The 27,453-nt window shown below is 39.1% G+C and overlaps 2 protein-coding genes across 2 annotated transcripts in view; one reads left to right on the top strand and one right to left on the bottom strand.

The window, feature by feature from the left end:
- RANBP9 (RAN binding protein 9) overlaps positions 1–20,406 on the top strand; it is a 96,253-nt gene extending 75,847 nt beyond the window's left edge. Inside the window, 6 exon segments of the mRNA XM_050789310.1 lie at positions 482–672; positions 2,551–2,698; positions 5,955–6,076; positions 7,942–8,093; positions 16,148–16,259; positions 19,412–20,406. Of these exon segments, the coding sequence (XP_050645267.1) occupies positions 482–672; positions 2,551–2,698; positions 5,955–6,076; positions 7,942–8,093; positions 16,148–16,259; positions 19,412–19,542 (856 nt within the window). The 3' untranslated portion in view covers positions 19,543–20,406.
- Positions 20,237–25,064, bottom strand: NOL7 (nucleolar protein 7). The gene is made up of 8 exons (XM_050789344.1): positions 24,779–25,064; positions 24,631–24,691; positions 23,884–23,942; positions 22,651–22,682; positions 22,316–22,397; positions 21,571–21,692; positions 21,415–21,492; positions 20,237–21,159 (listed from the first exon to the last, which is right to left on the bottom strand). The coding sequence occupies exons 1-8, from the start codon at positions 25,042–25,044 to the stop codon at positions 21,086–21,088; spliced, it is 774 nt and encodes a 257-aa protein (XP_050645301.1). The 5' UTR covers positions 25,045–25,064; the 3' UTR covers positions 20,237–21,085.
- Between the last annotated feature and the right edge of the window lie 2,389 nt (positions 25,065–27,453).

Raw genomic sequence — 27,453 nt, 5'->3', positions numbered from 1 at the left:
TTAGAGTAAGTAGAATTTTAAATGAGGCCTATTTTGGTTAAGAAGTTGGAAATGGGACGGGTGGGGAGAAAGGCTATGCTTTAGATGTATCATATATACATAAAATCCTGTCCTTAGGCACAGTTTGATTTGCTACCAAGTGCATATGTTATTTTGATTAAATTACTTGTAGCCAAAAAAAAAAAAAAAAAAAAGGGATTCATATCTTCTTATAGGTAAATTCCATTTAGTAAATCTTGATTAAAGGGGGGGTAATATTATTATAGTGTCTGATACATCACACTCTCATTTTTCTGGAAATTCTAAAATTCTAAGCAATAAAGTATAGGACACCGTATTTAATATTTTTAGCTTACTATCTAAAGACCAATCCTACTGATAAATAAAAGTTTAAAAAATATTTTTAGAAATCTGTTGCTATTAAATAAACAGAAGGCCATTTGAAGTTTATGTCTAAGTAAATTTTTCTTTTTTCTTTTAGAGTGCGTCAGTTTATAGAAATGGTGAATGGTACAGATAGTGAAGTACGATGTTTGGGAGGCCGAAGTCCAAAGTCTCAAGACAGTTATCCTGTTAGTCCTCGACCTTTTAGTAGTCCAAGTATGAGCCCCAGCCATGGAATGAATATCCACAATTTAGCATCAGGCAAAGGAAGCACCGCACATTTTTCAGGTGAGATTTAACTTACGACATTATTTTTAGATTTTTCCTCTTTATAATCTTAAACCGTTTTCCTTTTGAAAATCTGTATATTTCCAGCCGGGCGCGGTGGCTCACGCCTGTAATCCCAGCACTTTGGGAGGCCTAGGTGGGCAAATCACGAGGTCAGGAGTTCAAGATCAGCCTGGCCAACATGGTAAAAACGCTTTCTCTACTAAAAATACAAAAATCAGCTGGGTATTGTGGCAAGTGCCTGTAGTCCCAGCTACTCAGGAGGCTGAGGCAGGAGACTTGCTTGAACCTGGGAGGCAGAGGTTGCAGTGAGCTGAGATGACACCACTGCACTCCAGCCTGGGTGACAGAGTAACATTCCGTCTGTCTCAGAAAATCTGTATATTTCCTTTGTAGCTGTTTTCAAATGTGTATACTTAAGATTTTCTGGATTTTCTGGGTGAAAAATTGTAGGTTCAGATTCACATGTTCTCAGTACCAGGAAGTAACTCGAAGAACAGCTGTTTCTGAGAGTAGGTTATTAGCAGACCTTCATAAATGAAAGCATTCAAGTGAAAAGGTAATTGTGTGTTTTAATAAAATATAAATTTAAAGGTGATCCAGCTGTGATATCTTCTGCCACTGGTTACCACACCTAGCTGGGCTGCCCCTGCCTCCCTCCCCTCTCCCTATCCCCAGCCTTTCCCAACCAAGCCTCTTGCAAAAGTCAGCTCTGCCTAGTTCATTTTCTCCCATCTGTTTTTTGACTCGTCAATCTTACTCTCTGTGACTTTGGGCCTTCTTGTAATTAAAATCCTCTCCTTTCTTGGCTTTTGTGACATCGCTTCTACAGGTTTTTTTGGTGTTTTTGTTTTTGTTTTTGTTTTTGTTTTGAGACGGAGTCTCGCTCTGTTGCCTAGGCTGGAGTGCAGTGGCGCTATCTGGGCTAACTGCAAGCTCTGCCTCCTGGGTTCACACCATTCTCCTGCCTCAGCCTGCCAAGTAGCTGGGACTACAGGCGCCCACCACCACGCCCGGCTAATTTTTTGTATTTTTAGTAGAGATGGGGTTTCACCATGTTGGCCAGGATGGTCTCGATCTCCTGACCTCGTGATCCACCCGCCTCGGCCTCCCAAAGTGCTGGGATTACAGGTGTGAGCCGCCGCGCCTGGCCTGTTTTTGTTTCTTTTAAAGAGTTGGAGTCTCGCAATGTTTCTGAGGCTGGTCTCAAAGTCCTGGCCTCAAGTGCTCCTCCTGCCTCAGCCTCCCAAAGTGCTGGGCTTACAGGTGTGGGCTTGCATGCCCAGCCAAAGATGTATATCTGATGCTTCTCAGTCTTCTGTTTGCCCATCTCTTTAATTCTGCATTTCCCAAGATGTTATATTTGTACATTTAACATTCTTTAAACAAGTCAGATAGTGTCTCCTTTCCTTTCATGAAGTAACATCATTGCTTTTTCTCACTTCAATTTATACTCTTTTCTGCATTACTTCCTCTCAGTTATTTATATCACCACTCTGTAAAACAAGTGTGATTCTCATGTCTATTCTTAGCCACTGCTCCTCTTGAATATCATACAGTTGCTTCAGGCTTGGACAAATTCTGAGCCTCAGTGTATTCATATGTAAAATGGGGATGATCATAATATTGCCATCTTAGGGGGATTTTGAGGATTAAATGAGATCTGTAACCCTTCAATAAATGTTAGATGAGGTAACATTTAAGATCTCACAGTTAAGTATTCTTAGTATCCTTTCAAAGAAATTACCTGTTTACATCATCCATTGACTCTCCTACATTCTAGAAGTCTTAAATACAAAATCAACATGGAGACTTGTTTACAACCGTATTAATAAATTAGTGTTTGTTTCTATTTCCATGTGGTATCTTTTTCTTCAGGTTTTGAAAGTTGTAGTAATGGTGTAATATCAAATAAAGCACATCAATCATATTGCCATAGTAATAAACACCAGTCATCCAATTTGAATGTACCAGAACTGAACAGTATAAATATGTCAAGATCACAGCAAGTTAATAACTTCACCAGGTAAGTAATTTCACTAACTTTTGCATTAATATAAGCAACCTAGTTATAGGTGTAATCACTGTAAAAATTTTGAAAGAACTTGAATTATGTGACCCACCGAGGGGCTCTGGGAGTTCCTAAGCCCCCAGAGAATAAAAGGGTAGGGACTCAGTTCCCCAAAGCCTTTTAGTCTCCTACTGTGCACATGAGCTCTTTCTTTAGTTTCTTCTTCTTCTCTACTACCCTCTTCCCCCTAGTAAAGTTATAAGGACAAATTCAGGGCTTCATGCATTGTCTTCCCGCCAACCACAGAGCTATACAAATGATCACATAAATGCCATTTGTTATGTTTTCACAGTAGTTAAGACACAGTAGCATATTTAACCTTGAATGGTGACATAAGATAAATTTACAACTAATGTTTTCTCTGTGTGTGAGTTTTTTTTGGTGTAAATGTGTAGAATGTTTTCCAAGTTCAAAACTCGCTTTACAAAGAATCTTTTTTGAAAGCCTTCCTTTAAGTAGCTTGCATATAGCAGATGGTTAAGTCATTTAGTAAACATTAGTGTGAGGATAGTTTTGAGGATTTGTTGGGCACTAAACATTCTGCTAGGTAGGGTGTCTGACTTCGAAGAGGTTTGAAAGACGATATCTCATTCAGTATACTATGACCCTTGACATACTCAGGTTTAATATTTACGAAACCTAAAAGTTCATGAAGTGAAATTATTTGAATTAAATACTACTGTGCAGTTGCAAATTATTGTGAATTCACCCTGCCCAAATCATCCAGGACTGGGTCAGTTTAATGTTGATTTGGTCTATAACAAACCAGTTGGTTACATTGCATTTTCAGGAAATGGTCACCAGTGCAACATTTTCTTATTAAAGGAGAGAGAGCCTAACTTTTAGCATGGAATCTTAATGGAAATATGATTTTGCAGAAAGGAGTCTATGTAAAAAAAAAAATCTATATTTGAAAATTTGGAGATTAATCTCAATTTCTGGGTTGTCTGTCACACATGACAAAAATTTACTGAAGTAATGTTGTGTGTGATTGATAAAAGTTATAATGGAGAACCACAAAAGTGTATGAGAACAGCAGAAAAATCATCTTTCACAGCAGAGATGATATATTGGAAAATATAAAATCAAAATATAGTTTAAAAATAGATGGAAATTTAAAAAGTTAACTTCATCATGCTTTATAATAAATGCATTGGTACTTTATCATTGATCAAGGGTTCTGCCAGTGTTTGAGGGTAAGATTGCAGTCAATTGGTGAGTTTTTCTCTTAAATACTATCCTCACAGCAGGAAGTTGCTAAACAGATCTGTTATTACCTGAGTTCAGGGACGCAAGCTTAACGGAAGGTCTGATGATGCAACATCCTCCTTTGTCTGCAGTATAAAAGGGAAAGAAAGTAAACTTTTGAACTGCCTTAAACTATAACTTGTTTTGTAGTTGGTAATGACTTTCCTTACTGTGAAGTAGGCAAAGATGGTGTTAACTATTTAAACCATTTTACAGATGTAGAGCCGGATATCAGAAAAGTAAATGACTTTTTTTTTCCTTAAGGTCAATTAATAGTAGCTAGTAAGTCGCAGAGCTGAGGCTGCTTCTCAGGATTTGACTTGCAAACTTGTGCTTTTTCCCTGATACCGCCCACCATCTGAAATGCTCTTCTTCCTGCCCTCCCTCACCTCCAGTAGAACTCCTGTCCAGGCTGAGAAAATGCAAGTTCAGATGTCAGTTCTTCCAGGATGTTTTCCTTGATTTCCATCCCATCAAATGTGTCATGTTTTGTGATTAACTTTCGTCATAGTACTGATCATAATTACTCTGTAATATAATAACTTAATTAGCTTTTTATAGGTTGTTTCCTGAAGGAAGGCAGAGGCTGTTTCATAGTATCCTTAGCACCTAACAGGGATCATACCTCAGAGGCTCTTAAATGTGTGTTAAATGAATGAGTTCCTTTCAAATACTTAACTTGAGTTATCTCAAAAAAAAAAAAAAAAGTTTAGTATTTTTTAAAAGGCCACTGAAAGCTGTCATAGTAAGGATTTTCTTATTTTTAAAGTTTGGTTTTTCGTATCAATTTTCGAAGTTTGTCAAGATTATAAACAAGCTTTCCTGGTTGAGTAAGTCTGCTCTGGAGTCCTAGGGCCATATCCCCCTTTTCCCTAGATCTCTTGTGTTTTTTTACCTTAACAATTTTACTAACAGGAGTGTATGCATGCACACATGCCCCCAAGGTGTTAGAATTTGTTACCTCCGGTGGTATTACGCACAGTGGTTTTTGCTCATCTGTATTTTTTTTTCTACAAATGAATATATATTGCTTTTGTAATAAGAAATGTCATTTTTATCTAAGCATTACCTAAAATTTCATCTAATGTTTACTTCTAAATTGTATAATTATTACCTAGACCTTCATAGGATAAATCCTAAAGATTAGATATTTATTGTTGCTTGTAAGAGTGCGGATGGTTCTGAAGGACATACATTGACAGCTTAAATATGTCCAAATGTAGTTATTGGCAGATAGATATTCACTGAGTGGAATGAGTGAAAACTGGAAACTATCTAGGACATCAGTTTAAAAATTAAGATTCAGCAATACTTTAGCCAATAAGATAGCCTGTGAGAGAGAAATAGTGTCACGTGGTGAAAAGGGATGAGAGAATGAAGCTCAGTCGGTTTTTAAGTGATCAGTTACCCTTGAAAGAGTGTATATTCTTAAGTAGTGAGGACAAATGCCAGAATGCCGACTATTTAAATATAGTCTAGGAGTGGATTGAGTATGAGGTCCGGTACGAGCTGAATTGGGTTCCAGGAGTGAGATGTATTTGTTTTGAGAGTGAGGTTTTCACCTTACATACTGGAAATCAGTGCTGGGAGTAGAGGGGAGAGGGGTGGCTAGGGAGTTGGTGGGGCCGCAGTTGATCAATGAAGACGTACAGATCTGAGTTTGAAAAATAATAGGATTGTGCAGAAATATGATTTCTCCATACTGATGTAAAGTCATAAAACTACTACATTTTAGCATATGTACTTTTTTCCCTCCCTTATCTCCAGGGGTACAAATTTGTTAAAAGTCAGCGACATGTTTGGCTTTGAATACATTCAAGATTTAACTAAATACCTTTTTTGCAGATTTCTATTGCCTCATGAAGTTAGTTTATTCATAGGCTATACAGTTCAGTAGTGATTTATTTTAAACTAAGCTGCAAGTATGATATTTCTAAAATTAGGTTTGTTTTTTCGTTTTCAGTAATGATGTAGACATGGAAACAGATCACTACTCCAATGGAGTTGGAGAAACTTCATCCAATGGTTTCCTAAATGGTAGCTCTAAACATGACCACGAAATGGAAGATTGTGACACCGAAATGGGTCTGCAGTGATATTTCTTACATTTTTAATAAAAAATGATGGCTACAAGGTTATGTTTTTACTTGTACTGATTCACAGCTGATGAGCATAAACCAGATTTAACGATGTATGTGCCGTAGGACTTGACAGTAATGCATAGCACTTAAACTCTTGTTTGAGTGGGCTGCTAGAGAAAATAGTTACCTTTCAGCTACAGGCAGTGTTCCTTGCTGAATTGCTTAGGCTCAGGTTTAGCGCTGTCACTAATGCAGCAGAACTGACTTACTGGTGTTGAGCCTCTAGGCTATTTTAGGTTAGAGATGATAAAACTTCTTATATTTATTTCAGTATAGTCAGTAAGGCCAAATGGGTAGATAATTTTACAAATTCTAATCAGTATTTCTTAAATGGGTTTAATGTAAACGTGTGTGACTATGCATAGTACTATCCCTGATATATAGTAGATGCTTAAGTATGACCTCCCTCACCAAAAAAACTCCCACCACAAAAAACAAAATGATGTGGCTCCAAGACACATTAGCGTGCATAATTTTATTTTGTAGACAACTTATGTAGTAAATTGCCTGTCCCATCAGCAAACTGTCCCATCAAATGGAGAGTGAAAATTTGTTGGAATAAATTTTTTCATTTATTTGTTGGAATTCCATGGCAATGTTAGATTTCTTACTATTTTGAGATTGAGTGATATTACTAAAATTGTTTTTTAAAAAGAAATGCAGCTTTGTTTTTAGTATCAGCCACCTCAGTTTCTGAAGAGTAATTTAAGTATAGTGATAAAGAGCAGGAGTTCTAGAGCCAGATTACATAGATTTGATTTCTGCAACTGCCACCTACTAGCTGTGTGACCTTGGAAAAATTACTTAACTGCTCTGCGTCTCAGTTTCTTCATCTGTAAAATGGGTATAATAATAACCTCATAAGTTATTGTGAAAAGTAAATGAATAATCCAAAAAGCTGATAGCACAGAGTGCTTAGGAAATATTAACCACCATCATCATCGTTACCTTCTTCATTATTAATGATTTATTTATTAGTAATTTATATAAATTATTTTATCAATCAAGATATATAAAATTATTTTCTTGGCTGGGCAAGGTGGCTCATGCCTGTAATCCCAGCACTTTGGGAGGCCGAGGCAGGTGGATCACAAGGTCAGGAGTTTGAGACCAGCCTGACCAATATAGTGAAACCCCGACTCTGCTAAAAATACAAAAATTAGTCAGGCATGGTGGCACATGCCTGTAATCCCAGCTACTCAGGAGGCCGAGGCAGAGGTTGCATTGAGCTGAGATCACACCACTGCACTCCAGCTTGGGCGACTGAGTGAGACTCCAAAAAAAAAAGTATTTTCTCAAAGTGGTATTTTTCAAAAAGTAGTGCATTTAATCTTTTCAATTAGTATAATATGCTGTCTTCTGTATTTTTATTGTAGTCATTTAGGTTTTCTTAGCTTTCTTGAACATTTTATTACATCTCTACTATGTCAATTAAGGTAGCCCGAGTGGCATTATTACGGTTTTCTTTTTCTTTCTTTTTTTTTTTTTGGTAAATGTTGCTTAATGTAGTTTGGGAATTACACTTTTTCTAAAATTTTTTTCTGACATAAGTACCCTCTAACACTGAAAGGTTGTCCCCTCTCAACTGCACGCTGAATACTGGATCCTAGACTCTTGAGAGCTAAATAAAGTATTATCTTTTTGCTGCAGTTTCATGTTAAATTAAAAATGAATTTTTAACAATCTGCATATTTAGATGAAATATTAGGGAATAGTTACTAAATGTACAAAATGTTATAAGAAATGTATGTTGTCTTCATTATACTCCATTCCATAAGGTAGTAAAATACTTGTCTGTTTTTCTTACAGAAGTTGATTCAAGTCAGTTGAGACGCCAGTTGTGTGGAGGAAGTCAGGCCGCCATAGAAAGAATGATCCACTTTGGACGAGAGCTGCAAGCGATGAGTGAACAGCTAAGGAGAGACTGTGGCAAGAACACTGCAAATAAAAAAATGTTGAAGGTGAATATATTTTTTCTTGAAAAATTATAAATGTGTCGGCCAGGCGCGGTGGCTCAAGCCTGTAATCCCAGCACTTTGGGAGGCCGAGACGGGCGGATCACGAGGTCAGGAGATCGAGACCATCCTGGCTAACACAGTGAAACCCCGTCTCTACTAAAAATACAAAAACTTAGCCGGGCGAGGTGGCAGGCGCCTGTAGTCCCAGCTACTCGGGAGGCTGAGGCAGGAGAATGGCGTGAACCCGGGAGGCGGAGCTTGCAGTGAGCTGAGATCCGGCCACTGCACTCCAGCCTGGGTGACAGAGCGAGACTCTGTCTAAAAAAAAAAAAAAAAAAAAAAAAATTATAAATGTGTCAAAGGAACTAAAATGTAGTTTTGCGAAACATTGAGCAGTGTACTAGAAATTCTTGTTAGGGAACTTGGACCTGACCTTCCCCCTGGCTCCTTGCCCATTTGAGAGTGGAAATGTTTGAAGAAGTTAGGCAGTTCAGTTCTGATCTACTGGAAAGAGCATTGTACTAAAGCAAAAAAAAAAAAAAAAAGGATTAAATCCCAGTACTAGTGCTTATCAACATTGTGTGTCCTCGTTAACTTAGTTTCTTAGTTTTATTTTCTCAGCTGTAAAATCAGCAGTTACTAGGAAAAATGTGGGTGTGCAGATAAAACTATAAATCTGAGATTTTATTTTAGTAAATATTGTTCAGGGTTATAGCAATTTGGATGTATAACACATGGTTCTCATTTTGATGAGGATTAGTGAAGAATTGGGTCACTTTTCATGGCCAGAACAGTTAAAATACATTTTAAAGTCTCTTCTGGATTGTTGTCCATGAGCTGGTAGGATGGATGTGATCTAATTCAGTAAAGTAGCCACAGTTTTGTCTACCAGTTGAAGGTGGAGGGGCTTTCTCCTAACTTAAGTCAGCACTGCAGTTGTAGAGATGTACAGCTCTTTAACAGTTGGTTCATTGTAAACATTTTCTTCTGAATATTTTGGAAGAAGATTGAAAAATTAAAGGGGAGATGAATGCAATGGCCTTGGGACTGATGCTTAGGGATGGTAGGAAAGGGCAAAAGATTCCTTCTGCTTTCTCTTCCTGACCTGGACTGAGAGTTGGTACAGGTTGAGTATCCCTAATCTGAAAATCTGAAATGCTGCGGAATCTGATACTTAGAGTGCCAACATGATGCACAAGGATATGCTCATGGGAACATTTTGGATTTTTAGATTAGAGATGCTCAGTCAGTAACTATTTTAAAATTTGAAAAAATCTGAAATCTGAAACATAGCATACGTGTAGGACATAACATGCTTGCCTGGCCTAGGATGGGTTATAGAGCCACCTATAACACCTCAAGTTAAAGGCATGCAATCTTGTATTTTTCCCTAGCAGAGATGGGAAGACAGGTTTATTTATCATACTTCGTACTTCATCTACTCGATAGTATAAAAACTGCTATTTCTAGTGGTTACCTTGAGCTATCCAAAAAGTTAAATTATTATTTTTATGCTAGATAAAAAATAATTGGTGGATTATGCAATTGAAACAAGTTTAATTTAAAAAGTCAAATCAGGCCGGGCATGGTGGCTCATGCCTGTAATCCCAGCACTTTGGGAGGCCAAGGCGGGTGGATCACAAGGTCAAGAGATCGAGACCATCCTGGCTAACGTGGTGAAACCCCGTCTCTACTAAAAATACAAAAAATTAGCCGGGCGTGGTGGCAGGCGCCTGTAGTCCCAGTTATTTGGGAGGCTGAGGCAGGAGAATGGCATGAACCCGAGAGGTGGAGATGGCAGTGAGCCAAGATTGCGCCACTGCACTCCAGCCTGGACGACAGAGCCAGACTCCCTCTCAAAAAAAAAAAAAAAAGTCAAATCAGACATTCATATATCTGGAAAATATCCGTATTTGCCTGAGGAGATTAAGATTTCCATGAACTCAGACTGCTAAAACTCCTCTTTTTTGTATTTATTTTTTTTTTTTATTTTTAAACTTTGTAGAGATGAGGTCTCACTGTGTTGCCAAGGCTGGTCTTGGACTCCGGGCCTCAAGCAATCCTCCTGCCTTGACCTCTGAAAATGCTGGTATTATAGGCATGAGCCACTGTGTCCAGCTTAACTCTTCCCCTTTTAAATATTTATCTTAATTGACTGCCTCCATTGTTTAGCACCAAGTTGGTCAATCTGTGTTTATTAAATTGAAGTAGAATTCATTTGAAAAGTAAAATAGATTTTTCCACATTGGGGATTTTCATTACTATGCAACTTGGTAGAACTTTTTCTGGTACTAGGAGTGCTAAGAAACTTAACATTTAGGCTCTTTATTAAGTTATTTTAGGTGTCTAAAATTACCCATTTGGAAACTGAGTACTACTTTGGTTGGTACTGAGGATGTCTTAGGGCAGTTGTTTTCAACATACTTGATGTCTGAATCCTTTAAAAATTATTAAGGGGCCAGGCACAGTGGCTCATGCCTGTAATCCCAGCACTTTGGAAGGCCGAGGCGGGTGGATCACCTAAGGTCGGGAGTTCGAGACCAGGCTGACCAACATGGAGAAACCCCGTCTCTACTAAAAATACAAAAAATTAGCCGGGTGTGGTGGCGCATGCCTGTAATCCCAGCTACTCGGGGGACTAAGGTAGGAGACTCGCTTGAACTGGGGAGGTGGAGGTTGCGGTGAGTCGAGATCGCCCCATTGCACTCCAGCCTGGGCAACAAGAGCGAAACTCTGTCTCAAAAAAAAAAATTAAGGATCCCCGAAGAGTTTTTGTTTATATAATGTGTTACATCTATCGATATTTACCTTATTAAAATTAAAACTATTCATTTTAAAATAAATCCATTAAATAAGAAGCAAGTTATTTTTATGAAAAATAATTATCTTCCCCAAACAAAAAGAAGAGCTGGCACAGTGGTGCATGGCTCTAATCCCAGCTACTCAGGAGGCTGAGGCAGGATGATCACTTGAGCCCAGGAGTTCAGGTTTAGCCTGTGCAACATAGTGAGACCTTGTCTCTTAAAAAAAAAAAAAAATGAGAAGAGTGGCATTGCTTTATATTTTTTTGTTAAGTCTCTTTATTGCTTGGTTTAATAGGTGAGCTATATTCACATACAAGACCAGACTGCCTTTAGTCTGTTGTGATATCACATCATGTGCCCCTGGAAAATTCCACTGTATAGTCATGAGGAAATGAAAGAGAAAAGGGCAAGGAACATCTTAGTACTATTATAAAAATAATTTTGACTTCACAGACTGCCTGAAAGGTCCTTGGACCCAGGTATCCCTGAACCATACTTTGAGTACTGTTGTTTTAGGGCATATTTGGAAATAAGAATTTTTTTTTTTTTTTTATTTAAGAATTCGTAGCCTTTTTTTTACCCTAGGCTATCTGACTTGGCTTTCTTGTTAAAACTTCATGCTAATTGAGCAGGATGAAGTACCTTTGAAACTTTAAGATTATACTCCATTAGCTTACTTTGTGTTTGATTCTTATTTACATGAAGCACAGAAGATGGCATTATATGGCCAATTCCCAAAGATACTCCTTGGTTATAAACTGAAGGGTGTGAAGATGTATCATCTTCTTCTAAAGAGTATAGATATCTTTGATTTTGCACCTCTAACTTCTAAGCAAATGCCAGCTACTTTCAGAGACTTTCTTAATACTCTGAGCTGCTTCCATCTCATTTCCCAAACTTACCTTGATCTAGATAGGGATAAGGTGAGTAACTGACCCACCTTATAAGTAGCCAAAGAACAAGGCCAGATGATTTGAGGGCAACATGAAGAGAAAACAGGTTTAGAAATCATTCCACCACTTTTTATTCGTCACTTTAGTTCACTTGTAATTGTAGCATTTTTTTAAAAATCTCATTTTTAGGTTTGCATAAACTTTGAGTCATGTGACTCAGAAGTTCATGCACATCCAGACACACACACACGAGAGAGAGAGATTTGATTAATGTTGAAGGTCAGGTGGCACACTGTTTCTCTTGACCTTTTTCCTTTTAGTTTTTTCAGTCTTCTTTCCTCTTTTCCTGTTGTCTTTGTTCCTTATCTGCTACGTTTTCCAGTGGCTCCCAAAAGAACTCTTAAATTGTTTGTTGAGCAGCTGTTTATTGAATTTTTGCAGTGTGGAGAGGCATTGTTGTAGGGACTCTGGAAAGTCCAGTATGAATGAACAGCCCCAGCCTGCAAGGAGCCTTTAGTCTAGTAACTGAAGTAGCAATAGAACCATTGAGGGTCACCCTATTTAGAAACTGCTCCAGATTCTAAACTAAATATGAGTACAATTTGAAAATCCTACCTAAATGATGTCATATTTCCCTCAGAAGTTATTCCACTGAGGTAATGTTTTTTGCTTTAAAATAACCCATAATGCTACATATTTCAGGTATTTTCAGTTTTGTGCCTTAATTCCCATGTGCATATATTTTAACTAGCTAATAACCGTAGTGGCACTATTTTGTATTATTTTGTTGTAAGAATTTATTTCCTCCCAGTTTTCTATGTATTATTTCTAATTATTTTTAAATGGCTACACAAGGCTGGGTGTGGCAGCTCACACCTCTAATCCCAACACTTTGGGAGGCTGAGGCAAGAGAATTGCTTGATCCTAGGAGTGCGAGGCTGCAGTGAGCTGTGATTGCACCACTGCACTCCAGCCTGGGTGACATAGTGAGACCCTGTCTCAAAAAACCCCAAAGGCTCCATGATATTTTATTGTTGCTGTATAGGTTTATTTCAACATTGCTTTGTTGTTGGATTTTTCCATTTGCTTTTATGTCAGATGCTTTAGTGACATCTTTATACATGCATCTTTGTTTCTTCACATTATTCCACTGAGATAAAGTTCTAGAAATAGAATTGAGTCAAATAATATGAACATTATTGTGGCTCTCACTACGTGTTGCTATACTGGTTTTCAGAAACCCTCTACCAACTTTTACCAGCAGTAATAAAAGAACGTACCAATGGCACTACTACATTAATGCTACTTTAGTGGGTTTAACATATGTTAGTATCTTAAAATTGCTTATTTGCATTTCTTTGGTTATCATCACCAGTTAATTTTTACAGCAGGCTTTAAACCATTAGTATTGTTTTGCCAGTTTCATTCATTTTCCTTTGTGAAGAAAGAATAAAGTCCTAGATGTTTACTACTGTGAGTTCGATGGTATAAAACATTTTTTCTTTTTAAGTCTCTGTTAGTTTTGTTGCTTACAGCCTCACTCTAATTTCAAGCCATGTTTTATAGTGTTGTTGTGTGATCCTTCTAAAATGAAGTCTAATCCGTATCGGTTTCCTTCATTTTAAACCTTATTTCCTTATTGGAAAAACTTCAAGCTTTTTAGTATGTTTTTTGGGGTATTTTAGCATCTAACCGCTTATCCATGTTTCCAACCATGCTTTTTTCTCCTTTCTCTCAGCCTCAGTTTGCATGTATTAAGTCAATAGTGATGTACTGTGTGTTATTTATTTACATGTAAGCCTTCCCCAGGAGACTTGTGAGTTCCTTGAAGCAGTGCCTAGGTCCTGGTCATCAGTGTATCCTCAATATCTGGCAGCTGTATTCCGTAAACATATGTTGAATTGTACTGAAACTGAAATACCAGAGAAAAATTTTAGACTTTTTTTCTTCTTAACATTTAGATTGGTAACTAAAAGAATCTGCATCTTACTATTCACTGCCTCAGTTTGCTTCTGTAGATGACAGACATGATATTAACCTTAGATGATTATTGTAAGGATTAAATAGATGATCCATATTAGTGCTTAACACACTTCTTCATACAATATTAGTGCACAATATATTGTCATTTTAAAGAACTTTTTCTCTGAGTTTTTAAACACTACAGTGTAGTCTTTTTTTTCTTTAAGTGCCAGGGTACAGGAACTTAAAAGTTACATGTGCAGGATGTGCAGGTTTGTTACATAGGTAAACGTGTGCCATGGTGGTTTGCTGTATTGGACAGTGTAGTCTTAAGATTTGGGACTGCGACATTTCACATTTTCGGTGGCATGTTAGGTTTAGGCTGTGAATATAATTTTGTACTTGAAGTTTTTGTTTACCAAGTATTCCTTGGAAAAATTGTTCAATATTTCTTTTTAAATTTATTTCTATACTATGGGTATGGTACCCTCATCAGATGGTTGTGGGATAAGTCTTGAGCAAAGCTCAATCTTTAAAAATAACGTTTTTTTTTTTTTGGTTTTTTTTTTTTGAGTGGAGTCTCTCTCTATCATCCAGGCTGGAGTGCAGTGGCACGATCTTGGCTCACTGCAACCTCCGCTTCCTGGGTTCAAGCTATTCTCCTACCTCAGCCTCCCGAGTAGCTGGGATTAGAGGCATGCACCACCATGCCTGACTAATTTTTGTATTTTTAGTAGAGATGGGGTTTCACCATGTTGGCCAGGTTGGTCTTGAACTCCTGGCCTCAAATAAGCCGCCCGCCTCTGCTTCCCAAAGTGCTGGGATAACAGGTGTGAGCCACCACACCCGGCCAAAAACAAAATAATGTGTTTGATTTGGGTTAGCTTTACAAGATAAAGGATCATATGTTCCTTCCATGGGTTGGGAAGTAGAACCAAGTAGCTTTGTGGGATGCATAAAACATCTTCAGTGCTGGAAGAAGCAGGTCTTGCTATCAACAGGTGTATGAATTATCTTCCTGTACCAAGCACCTGTGTAGCTTCAGGGGATTCAAAATAGTATGGTAAATAATTTTTATCTTCAAAGAACTTTTATTATAATTGGAGCAGAAAACTACCCAGAATGAAGTATTCAGCAATATAAAACAGTGGAGGAGTCATGTTTGTTTGCGTAGAGGCACGTGCATTCCATGCCTTGTGGTCTCAGACTGACTTCACAGCATTTCTTCATGGGTTATACTTCTCTAAATCCACAATGTTAGAGGCTCATTTGGATGAGAAAGGGCAAGAGTACAGTTGATCATGAGCCTCTCTCCCACCTCTGCTTTCATAACACTAGTAAGATAACTAGAGAAATGATGGAAAATGGGTGTGGAATCTGATTTTTTGAGCAGCGGAACCTAGGAGATGGTGCTCTTTAGGAATTTCAGTAGTCAGCATTTTGAAAGTGTTATGTTCCTGAGCTCACAAATCGACTGTTTCTGCAGCAACTCTCCATGTCTGCCTTCCGAATTGGGAAGAGTGTTCTTAATTTCTGTATAATATTGCTCTGGATTAGGGTATTGACTTTTGGCATAACAATAAGACATCATTTATTGAAAGATTAGAATGAACTGATACTGCTAATTTCGTTTAGTTCTCATACAAATCTAGGAAATAGGGCCTCTTATCGTCCCCATTATGCAGATAATGAAACTGGCACTTAGATTGTTACTTGCCAAAGGCCACACAGCCAGTTAGTGGTGGGGCTTGGATTTGAAGCCAGTATCTGAAACCACCATTAGTATGTGCCTCTCATAGAAAGACGACAAAAATGTAAAGTAGTTGTTTGAAAAGAAGACTGTCAGTTATTTTAAGTTTTGAAGAGGAGTGGCTTGAAAGTAGCTGGAAATAACTGAATGCATAAAACAGGTGCTGAAGGGCAGCCTGTTCAATTTTTTCATAACTGAATTTGAGAAGATGATATTCAGTGAGATGTGTCCAGTTCCTAAATCTGTTGAAAAAAGGAAATGCAGGCAGGCCCTCTCCTTTGACTGTCACATTCATATCAGTAGTAATAAATTGTGAAGTAAAACAACTGAATGTTTTGCCTTCCACTCTCCCTACACCTGTACTAGTTCATTCCTTTGAATTTTTTTATTTTTTTCTGTTTTGTGTTTAGGGATGGGAGGAAGATGAATGAGAATGGCTGTCCACAGGAAAAATGAAAATAAATTAGGCTTTGCTGCATAATTTAATTGTTCAAAAATGTAGAGCATCCCAGTGCTAGGAGTAAGTGGGTTTAAAGGTTACATTAGTCTAGTGCCTGGAAGCCATATTTTACCTCCCAACTTGGAAACATTTGTGAGCATAAGAGTTGAACTATTTGAATTAAAACCAAATTGGTGTGTTTTCAACAGGATGCATTCAGTTTACTAGCATATTCAGATCCCTGGAACAGCCCAGTTGGAAATCAGCTTGACCCGATTCAGAGAGAACCTGTGTGCTCAGCTCTTAACAGTGCAATATTAGGTAAGTAAAGCCAAATAAGGCACAATTTCAACTAGATTCTCTGAAAATTTAAGAGAGGGTGTTTGTACTGGCATTTATACTTTGGTAAAATCATAAGGAGAATGTTTTCTATATTTTTTAAATATAAAAATACCTAAAATACAGAAACCCCCCTCCTTTAATTCCAGATTCAAATGGATTTAAATAGAATAAAAACAGTAAAATGGGGTACAACTTGGGATGTTTGGGAAATAGAAGTTTTTTTGTGCATGTATGTAAGCATTTCTGGTAGCCACGAATGTCTACTCTCATTTGAATGAGAGATTTGGTGGTTCTTTTGTATAATTCAAACTATTGCCCTACCAGAGACATTCCTTACAGCCCTCTGTAGTGAAAGGCATTTTCTGCTACTGATTTCTAGGCTAGCAATTGCATGGCATTCTCTAGTTTGGCTGTTGTAGGAGGAATCGGAGAATGTTAACAAGAACATAGATTAATAATTGTCACAAGAGTTAGGCTAGAAGGGAACAGGGTACATTTGAAGAAAATCAAAGTCAAGAAATAGAGGTTTTGGTGGAGAATGAGAATGGAAATAAGGGAGTGAAGAGCTTGAGTATCAGAGAAGCTCAAACTGATCCAGTAGAGGGCAGGATTCCTACCTGGTGCTCCCCTGTTACCTTGTTCCCCACCATTTTGCTTGAGCTATTTGCAATGGGTAGCGGCAGCCTAAGCCACGGGTATTACAGCTCCCACCATGCTTATGAATACCAGCACAAGGGCCTTCCAGGTGACTTGTGAGTACCCTGCAGGACCAAGCCTTGATGTCAAATTCTATTTGCATTTATATTAGCCAGATTCAACTACGTACCCTCACCCAATAAAAAGGGTGGGTGAGGAAGAGAAAAGCAATTTAAAAGGTGAGGCTTAGCCAGGGGTGAGCATGAAGTGCGAAACTCTAATTCGATGTTCCTGTTTGGTTGCCATTCCTATGAGCAACTCACTGTAGAGTGTATGATTCTAGTATTTATATACTGAACAAATACTTTTTGTATGAATTGTGTAACTGCACATATTGTGCATTTCTATATAAATGTGGTATGGTCGATTGTTTACATAAAACAAATTTGAGTTTTGGGCAGTTCTCATCAAAGGTAATTTGCGTAAAGAGTGAGTTTTTATTTGACTTTGAGTCTTAATTCCCAGGTAATTGGGACTCCAGTCTAGTTTAGAAGTCTGTGCTGTGCTGTTTGGCCCTGCAAGGTTCAGAAACTTTTAGTCACATATTTCAAATTATTTTAGGAAGATGAGGGCAGTGCCACAAAAAGTAGATGAAAGAGTAGTTTAGATAAGGAGACTTGCAAATGAGGGCCAGGACTCTTATGGCAAGAATGTAAAGGAAGCAAGGAAAAGCATTCATATTTGAGCCTCAGTCTGTTTCTTTGCCCTTAGAAAATTTATTGATTTGTTAAGGATCAGTACTGAAGTTTGGGAATAGGAGTAGTGTCCTTAGTGCTGTAGTTCTCTGAAATTTAGGATTTGTATATAAATGTGAATTTTCTTTGGTTAATGTGTTATATTTTCATTGGTTCTACAAAATTCATTTAGCTCCATTGATAAAAGTAACTTAGTAACAATGCTGGAATTGTACAGAAAATTATGGTTTACTATAATTGTCTTTTCGAAGTTACCATATTGTAGGTAATCATTAAGACCTAATTATTAGATGATACTAATCTTGGAAAGAATTTGAGAAAAAGTGACCCGTTTTCTTTAAGTTTAATTTCTTGAGTTCTTCTAGGGAATTTAATTGAGCACCATTATCTATAGACACATGTACTCTGACATATTGTTCTATATTATGTAGAATCAGCTATAAATAGTGCTTAATCTTATTAATATAAATGCATGTGATTCCTATAAAATTAATGACACAATTATTAAATTGCTATAGATGGGTATGTATGTTTATAAATACCATGCTATTTATGTAGGGCCATCTGTATATAGTGTTATGAAAATTTCATATATCCAAAAAAGTTAAAGATGTATCACCAAATGCTTCCTTTGACCAAAATAAAATTTTAAAAATATTCCCTGTAGATGCTTGCCTTTGAGCACGGTCTTCCCTGTAAACCCTCAAGACACCATACTTTCTCACCAGTCTACATGCCTTTTTTGCACACTTTTATTCTTAATCCTGTTTTTGTTTTGTTTTCTAAGTCCTGAATTTGCTTCTTTTTGATATTATGCTTTTTCCCTTTTGCAAATTTCCTCTTCTTTCTCCCACCATCAATTTGCATCCTCTGAACCAAGAGTGGAGTTAAACCATATGGAGCCTTCCTAGCCATGTGTCACTGTTTTTGCCCTTTGTTGTCAACTGTGCCTATAAAGAACTGATCAGTAGTTTTATTGATTAGTTGGACATTGCCTTCTCATAAAGAGAAACTACCAGCTTCTGAGTCTGGCTACTTTTACCATTAGTTCATGGTTTTTCATCTCTGGCAAGGAACAAATTTTGGTAATTATTGCATTTGTACTACAAATGTCTGACAAAGGACCCTGAAAACTTATTGGCATTTTTTAAAAATGTCTGAACTGTCCATTGTAAATTAGCACCTCCAAAACTGCAGGGTGGCTCTGCTGTATGTTCTCTCACTGTCACCACCAACACCTACTCCCCACCAGCCCAAGTAACATTACCTATATATGCCTTGGAGATGGCTAGGCAGCCTCAGTTTGGTCCCATCCACAGAGGTGGAAGAACCCATCAGTGGAAACTCGTAATGAAAACCTGGTGCCTTTTTAGTTTTAGTATCAGCTGACTTTGATCAACCAGAAGGGAAATAATTCCTTACTCTCCACTCCAAATATCAAATAAAAAGTTGTACCTTTCCAAAACATCATAGTTAATATGGAAATCAGTATTTTAGTATCTGATACTTTAAAAATCTGATTCTGCAAGAGTTTATCTTATCGCTGAATAGACAATACCCATACTACCTTGTCAGAATAGTATGTCCAAGGCATCTTTTGCTTAGGAACCTTCATTTGCTGATATTTCAGAGTGGTATGGGAGTGGTAGTTTTTAAAGTCATGCAGTATTCTCCTGATTGAAATGTTTTTTAAAATGTCTTGCTAATTGCTGTTTTCATTTTTAAATTATTTTTCTTCAGAAACCCACAATCTGCCAAAGCAACCTCCACTTGCCCTAGCAATGGGACAGGCCACACAATGTCTAGGACTGATGGCTCGATCAGGAATTGGATCCTGCGCATTTGCCACAGTGGAAGACTACCTACATTAGCTATGCATTTCAAGAGCTCACACTTATATTGTGGCATATAGTCAACATGGAAGTAGACCAGCTCTGCTGATTTGAAATTTAGATTTTTTAAATTATGTACTGGGGACAGGTTTTTGTCGCTTTACATTGCTTCCTAGTTTACAGCATGATGCAAATGATTTTCTAACTTAGTGTTAGGAGAAATTATTTTCCATCTTTAACCTCTTAGTTGTCTAAGAGTTAAATATTACTGAATTTCAGACGTTCAAATTGATCATCACAAATCCTTTAAAACAATTACCTAAAAGAAACCAAAAATCCTGCCTTCTTTGTGGGGGAGGGGGGAGAGAGGGGAAGGAAATGGAACAAGTTGTGTTTGTGTTAGCATGTGGGTGATGTAAACTTCAAATTGGGAGATGTTCCGACCCCCACTCCCATATAAGCATTCAATCAGTGTAACTTGCAAAATGCATAAACATCCGACAGTTTGAATTTATAGTGTTGATGGAAGAAATCATTTTTAATGTGTACTGTAAAACTTGAAATACTCAGGAGCTGAGTGAATATGTTTGTTGCTACTTACAATCCCAACCTGTTAGTCCCAGTAGTTTTGTTTTAACATGGTCTTTTTCAACTTTGTTTCCTGTTTAACTACAGATGACTTCTGTTGTAGACTCACAAGTTTAACTGTTGTATTATAACAGTATTACATGTCAACGGTGTGGTTATGACCTTTATTTATATAAAAACCAAATATTTAGTCAATTTACCGTGTCTTAATTTAATCTTTGTACACCTTCCATTTTTAAGTGCTTAAATGAGTACTATATTGCAATAAAATGTAGTGATATAATTAACCAGCCATTAAAAATTTACTTCTACAGATACAGTGTCAATTGAGTTTATATATTAGGTACCTGCATACTTTTTATGATTAATATGAAAATTAGAGCAATTAAAATTAATGGTTTCTACAATTAATCTGAGTTCTACAACCTAAAACTGCCTTCAGTTTACTGGCATCCCTGGATTAGGGTTAAACCTGATATTATGGGTGACACAGAAAGGCAACAGGAAATTAAATTCATTTTTTTCATATTCATAATATGGCATATGAGACTCACCAGGCAAGCAAATCCCCAGACTGTTTAAAAGTAAAAATTTAAACACTGTTAGTTAGCTATATTTTGTCCACTGAATCTTTAACAGCAAATTGTCTAAGGGCTGCAGTTGGAGACTTTTCTGGAATGTCCATTTCTCCTTTTTGTCCGTGCCATTTTTGCCACCCCCTCCCACCCCCCAGTCGGGGAGAGTAGACGAGGTGCTATTGCTGGTATGAGTATGGCTTGAATTCAGTTAAATACATTAAAAAGAAAATTCCTTCTTAAACCACTTTTTCCTCTAGGATTGCAAGGCACAATTCTACTCCAGAAGAATGAAATGTGGTTGAGTAATTCCTCAAATAGGTTTATGATTTTTATAATGATCCTTTAAAATTATCTACCAATAATTTATTAGATAAATTCTATACATACAAAGTACAGATTCTTCATTTAGCATTGATTTACTTCTTAGTTTTCATCTTTCTGACCATCCACCGTCTTTTAAACCTCTTGGCATTTTGTTTTTTCTGGATTCCTAGAATAGAAAGTTGTGCAGTAAGAGTATTAGAGAAACATAATTCAAAATTTTTATAATTCTCTACATGAATGTAATTACTAAAACTGGGTGGGCTTATTATACATTAGATGTATATACATACTACATTGACCTGTTTTTCACAAGTTATATAAGCCATTATAAGGGGCATATAATTATGAACTATCTCCTTCAAAAGAACATGATTCAACATATAAAGCTATTAAGAGACAGGAGAATAAAGCTGGATCTTACCCCAAGCATTATTCAAAAACTGGACAGCAGCCTTTTTCACTGGTGACCTCTTGTTGGCAAGAGACAGGAACTTATTTACTAGAAATGAAAGGTATTTATCATTTCATAGTTTTATTTGCAGTAAAAAGTGAGGAAAATAGTCCATAAAAAAATTACCAGTAGTCCTGTTGGTTCCTGGCCCATATAATGAATTATGTATGAAGGCTTGTGCCGCTTGTTGCCTTGAATCTCTCAGATCTTGGTCTTTTAGCCTGATGGCCAAGTAGCTTTTATTCTGGCTGTTCATCAATATAAAAGGTTAAAAAAGAATTAATACATGCTTGCTTTCTCTCCCCCTCACCCCCGCCCGAGACAGTGTCTCACTCTGTCACTCAGGCTGCGCGATCTCAGCTCATTGCAACCTCTGCCTCCCAGGTTCAAGCAACTTGCCTGCCTCAGCCTCCCAAAGTGCTGGGATTACGGGCATGGGCCACTGCACCCGGCCTACATGCTTGCTTTAAAATATTTTTATCATTTGTCTCACTGTGATAAATGAAACTAATTTTGTATATGCACAGATAGAATAAAACTAAATTACAGGACTACAAGAAACAGACTAACACTCATATTTTAGTAGAGCACACCAGCACGCCCAGTTACTTTTTTTATTTTGTGTAGAGACTGGGCTTTACCATGTTGCCCAGGCTGGTCTTGAAATCCTGGACTCAAGCAATCCACCTGCTTCAGCCTCCCAAAGTGCTGGGATTACAAGTGTGAGCCACCGTGCCCAGCCCAAAACTGATTTTTCCACAGAGAATCCAATCTGAAATTACTACTAATTAAAATATTTCCCATGTTAGCCAATACTTTAACTCTCTTAGAGGTCTCCTTTATATCCCAAATGAAACAAAAGATTCATTACCTGACAGACTGTACTTTTTGTAATTTAACTTTTTTGGAGTCATTTCCTTTTTCACAGTCTTCATTTTTCTTTTGCAAATTAACTAAAAAATGGAGTTACATTTGCTAATTAGCATTCATGTAAAAATAAATCAGGAAATTTACTGGAGTTCACTTTAAGCATCCACTACACACCCATGTGGATGCAGTTTTTATTTGTATGAAATACAGGGAATAGGCCCCAGCTAACCTTGGCCAGGCCCGTGGCTTTCTAAGGGCCATTCATATTTGACTGGAAACATCTGCAAGTGCACTTGACACTTACGTGAAAAGTTATTTAAATTAGAATAGTCATACCTTCTTTGACCTTTCCTGGCGATTTCTTGACACTAAGGGAAAAAACAAAACCACTGACTGGAATGGCAGATAGCAAAGGTTACTCAAAATATGTTATATTATTTCATCTGACTTTACAAGCAAGACACTCCCTTTCATTACCAACACCCTCAATTTCTACTCAGGAGCTCTCAGTTTGGAAAGCAACAGTCACTCCCCAGTACACTGCCACCAACTCTCAATCATTGGAAGATCTTCACAATGTAAATCTGAAAGCCTATTAGCAGGCTTCCAAAGCAGCAAAATGCTATGGGCAATGGAGTTCAAGTGAAACACTTAATAACAAGTTATATAGTATTTGAAATATGAAGTGAATGGTAGTAGGCCTGCCTCATTTCATTTGGAGAAATCACAAAGGATTAATTTAATAGTGTAGGCACAGGAGACAGTGAACAATGGAGAGAGAAATGTAAATGGACAGAATACAATACACAAGCATTTGCACAGGAGAAAGGCCACACAAAAGCGGAAGTGATGGGAGGCGGGCGGGCCAAATGAAAAGGTAAAGATGACACTTGAGCTTGGTTTTAAAAGATGAAAGGGAATTTGCCACCAAATAGATTTGCTCTTATGTTTAATGTATTCAGGATCTGAGTAACTCTTGGTAGTTTTTTTTACTGAAAATTTGAGAGCCACTGGCCTAAGCAAAAAGGGGCTAAATTTCTGAATTTAAAGCCTTAAGGAGAAAGAGGATAGAAACAAAAAATACAAATATTTAGAAGGCTAAATTTAGTAGGGTTTGACCGATTCCCAAGGACGACTATACCTTTTCGCTTTAAACCATAAAACACCAAAGATGCTAAATGAAGTGGGGAACAGGGAGGAAGGACAGGTTGGTGGTAGGTAAGGCAAGTATGGGACAAATTGAGTTTTCAGAGCCTGTGGATAAGTGCCTGCTACCCCACTAAATGATTCAAAACACTGTATTCACCACCACCTACTCTGCCCTAGTACAATGACAGGCAATCAACAAAATGTACTGAATGAACACAATGGGATCAGGAATTCAAAAAATGGCAAAATAAGTGAAACATAAAGTTACCTCCTCCTTTCGCACCAAATTCATATACCAAGGTAGCTTTTAAATTTGGGTTCTACAATTCCTTCAGCTATATGGAGTCAAATAAATGTACCAGTATATAATTCAAAGATGAGTGTATATAAGCAAGTAATATAAGAAGATCCATTACTTACTTAGTCTGTGAAGCTGTGGTTAACTTCTCTAAAATAGTGTCTGGAAGGAGTTTTCTTTTCTTTTGGAATGAAAACGTTTAAAATTAATAAAGTCATGTACACAGTATGTCCGGAGTTGCTTCTGAAGTTACCACTTCTAAGAATGCCCTACATCTAGGCAAAGAAATGAATTAGGTTGGAAACTGCCTCCACTCCAAGTTACGGGAAGATTGGGTCCACAAAACTCCATATTCTCTGAAAGACTTGATGAAAACTGGAAAAGGTGCCCACGGTATTCCAACCCTCAGGTCACTGTTACAAACGGAAAGCCGTTAAGTAATGTCCACCTGGAGCCAGTTCTCTGTGTCGAGTGTGTACCAGACAGCAAAGCAACCATACACCAAGTCTTGTACAGCCCTTACAGTTTACAAACCACCTAATTCTCACAGCAACCTCTTATTTTCAGTTGGTGGACACTAAAGGAGACGAGTTTTTTTTTTTTTTGAGACAGGGTCTCTCGCTCTGTCGCCCAGGCTGGAGCGCAGTGGTGTGATCTAGGCTGAAGGCAGCCTCGACATCCCGGGCTCCGCCCACCTAGTCCCCCTAAAGTACTGCCGCGCCCGGCCCAAGCATCTTTCTACCACTGTCAGAGAAAATCTTGGTGACTTTTTCCCCACTCAATATCCTACCAACCCAAATTACATCCACCACGAGAATTATCCGCAGGCCAGGTTGTTTTAATAAGACACCTCCCCCCTATCCTCTAACCTTCTGTTCGATGAACAGCTCCTCGCGTCGCTTCCTCTTCTCCTTCAGGAGCGTTTTATCCCTGGGAGGAAGGGTGACAAGTCAGCAAAGGGAAGGACAAGCGGGACGAGAAGGGGCGGTTCTCCCCGCCCGGCCGCGGGCTCCAAACCTGCGCACGGTCTCCCGCACTCGCCGCTCCTCTTCTCTCGCTTCCGCCTGGGCGCTGGCGAAAGTCAGCTCCTCCGGGGCTTCGTCGTCAAACTCATCGTCCCCTTCCTCGTCTTCCTCCAGCGGCTCGGCGGCCGCGCCGCTGCTGGGCTGACCGAGCAACAGCCCGTGCTCCGCCTCCTCCTCCTCCGAGGCCGGCTGGCCCTCGTCCACCATCGCCTCCGCCGACGCCGGGGCGCGAGACGCGCGCGGTCGCAGCTGCACCATGTCCCACGCAGCGCTAGACCGTCTGACCTCTGACTCGGAAGCAACTGCAAGCGAAGCGCAAGCGGACTTTCATCGCCCCCTGCAGGTTGGGAGGTCCTCAGGACGGGCGGGGCGCATGCGCGAAGCCAGGAAGGGCGTGGCCTATGGGCAGTGGGTGTGTTTCTTCCACATGGCTCGCCAAGGCCGCCGTAGGGTCGGTTGGACGCCACGGAAAATGCTCTGCGGGCGAGAGCGGCTGGCAGTGGGGCTGGTTTCAAGGCAGGGAAGAGCCATCGCGCTGCCCTCCTCGGCTGGGATGGCGAGACAGGGCTGGCACGGCTCACGCTGTCCAGTGCTTAGAAAACCGGTAATAGCGGGTCCGAGGCGCTGCTCGCCGCAGTTTTTTGGCCCTGGGTTCCGTCAGGTGGATCCAGCTTATCAGTGTTTGTAGATTTGGCTGCGTTCGCTCCGCACTTCGGAGGAGATGGCGTTTCATGGGAAGAAATGCGCTCTAGCAGATGGCCGCCGTGGCCAGTCAGCCCTCCTGTGACGGACGAAGACGCTGGCCACAGACCTCGGCTCTAAAGAAATTTGCACAGCCCGGCGCCCTCGGCCTGCCCAGCCCCTTAGCCGCGGCGAGGCCCGTTAGGATGTGGGCCCTGTGGGAGCGATGCCCTTCCTGGTTCCTAACCCACGGCCTGGAACAGCAGCTGGCCCGTGGCAATGCTGAGCAAATCTCCTGAAGGAATGGCTTCGCCGGTCCCTACAGAATGCACCCGAGTTTTGTCGTATATACACATACGTACTCTTTTTTTCCAAGTATATTTTATTTCTTGGCAAACATGGCCCTTTGTGATCGCCGTGTTTCTCTCCTCCCATCCATTATACAATACTAAATGATCCATCATTTGAACAAATCAAGCCGTTTCACACCTGCAATGCAATTGTACCGACAGTGCTCTTCCCTCTACTGCTGCAATCCCCCAGGCAGAAGTCCTTTTCATACTTCAAAAATTCCCACCCAGGCAAACTTCAAGCACCTTACCCCCTACCCCATCCCACTCTGCCCATCTCTATCTGCTGTGGTCTGAACCCGCACAAATGTCTATGTAGTTTCTGCGCTGCGTAACAGTTTGTATGACAGTTGCTCCAGCCGTTCTGTGAACTCCTGAGGGGAAGGACCAGGTCTTGCTAGTCATTTTATTTCTAATGTCTATCATATGGCAGATGTTTAATAAATGCTAAGTTGAATAATTCTATCTCACACATATATTGTGTTTTTAATTCTCCTTTCATGTCTTCTGTTTTAGAAGCAGTTCCCAATTTAAAAACAACAAAACCAAATAGGAACAAAAATGGTAAAACTTAAGAACAACAACAACAAAAAAAGCTGCCGAACCAGAGGTTCATTATGAGAGGAATTGCAAAGAACAGTTTGAAATCTGTAGGCCTTAGTCTAAGATAGAATACAAATCAAAAATATAATCAGACTCCCTGAGATACTGTGCTAACACTAGGAAAATGAATACAGTTAACTTGGAGCAGCCCAGGAACAAACTTCTTATAAGCGCATGACGGTATTTTATGTGCAAAACTGCTTTATAAGTACTATAAGACTATTACAGGTATTACCAGTGCCCTCAGTGTAAACTCCTTGGCCCACCCATGTAAAGTGTAAATCGAGCCCTCAGGGTCCCTGACTAGTTCTCCAGCCACCCCATAGGCTATGAGCATCCCTCTTCCCCACAAAAAGTACCATTGGGATTTATTAAAGGTTATGCCTTGTAATGCAGTACAAAGTTTTATATGACAGTGTCTTGTTGCCTGTTTCTACAAAAGCCAAGGGTGTAACATTAAATGCAATTTTGCAAGGGGCTGAGGTGATGTGGTCCAAGTATGTAATCACTTCAGGGAGCCCACTGGATCCAAGGGACCCTGTCATGTATGACCTTCATACACTGTTGATAATGGCCATGCCTCCCAGTCAGGCCTCTGACACTTGTTGGGCAGCAGGCATTCCAAGGCCCCTAAGCACTGAGTTAGCTGGTAAAGGTTAGGGGAAAAGCTGTATTCTTGCTACTTTACTCCAAGGTAGTAAAGTGTATGGAAAATGTACCTGACGGAAATAACGTAAGCATTCCCGGAGAATGACCCTGTATGGCAGATGCATCTGACAGCAATAACTTAAGAAATGAGGTTTGCCATTGGAGGTTGCTGCGGGGAGGGTGCTGAGTGAAAGTGCTATATAAACTGCATGCTTTTTATAAGTGGTTGCAGTTCTGTTCAGCCCGCTGCCACTGGACCACCCTGTAAAGTTCCCCAAATATACCCTATGTTTCCTTCACTGGCTCCAGTCTCTTCTTTGGCCCCTTGAACCTGGTGCCATCCCTACTGAAGTTAACAGAGGTCTGGCCCAACATAAGGGCATCA

This window comes from Macaca thibetana, chromosome 4 (genome assembly GCF_024542745.1).
Source record: "Macaca thibetana thibetana isolate TM-01 chromosome 4, ASM2454274v1, whole genome shotgun sequence".
NCBI lineage: Eukaryota > Metazoa > Chordata > Mammalia > Primates > Cercopithecidae > Macaca > Macaca thibetana.
The sequence above is the reverse complement of the archived record's forward strand: the minus strand, read 5'-3'. Positions and strand labels throughout refer to the sequence as shown.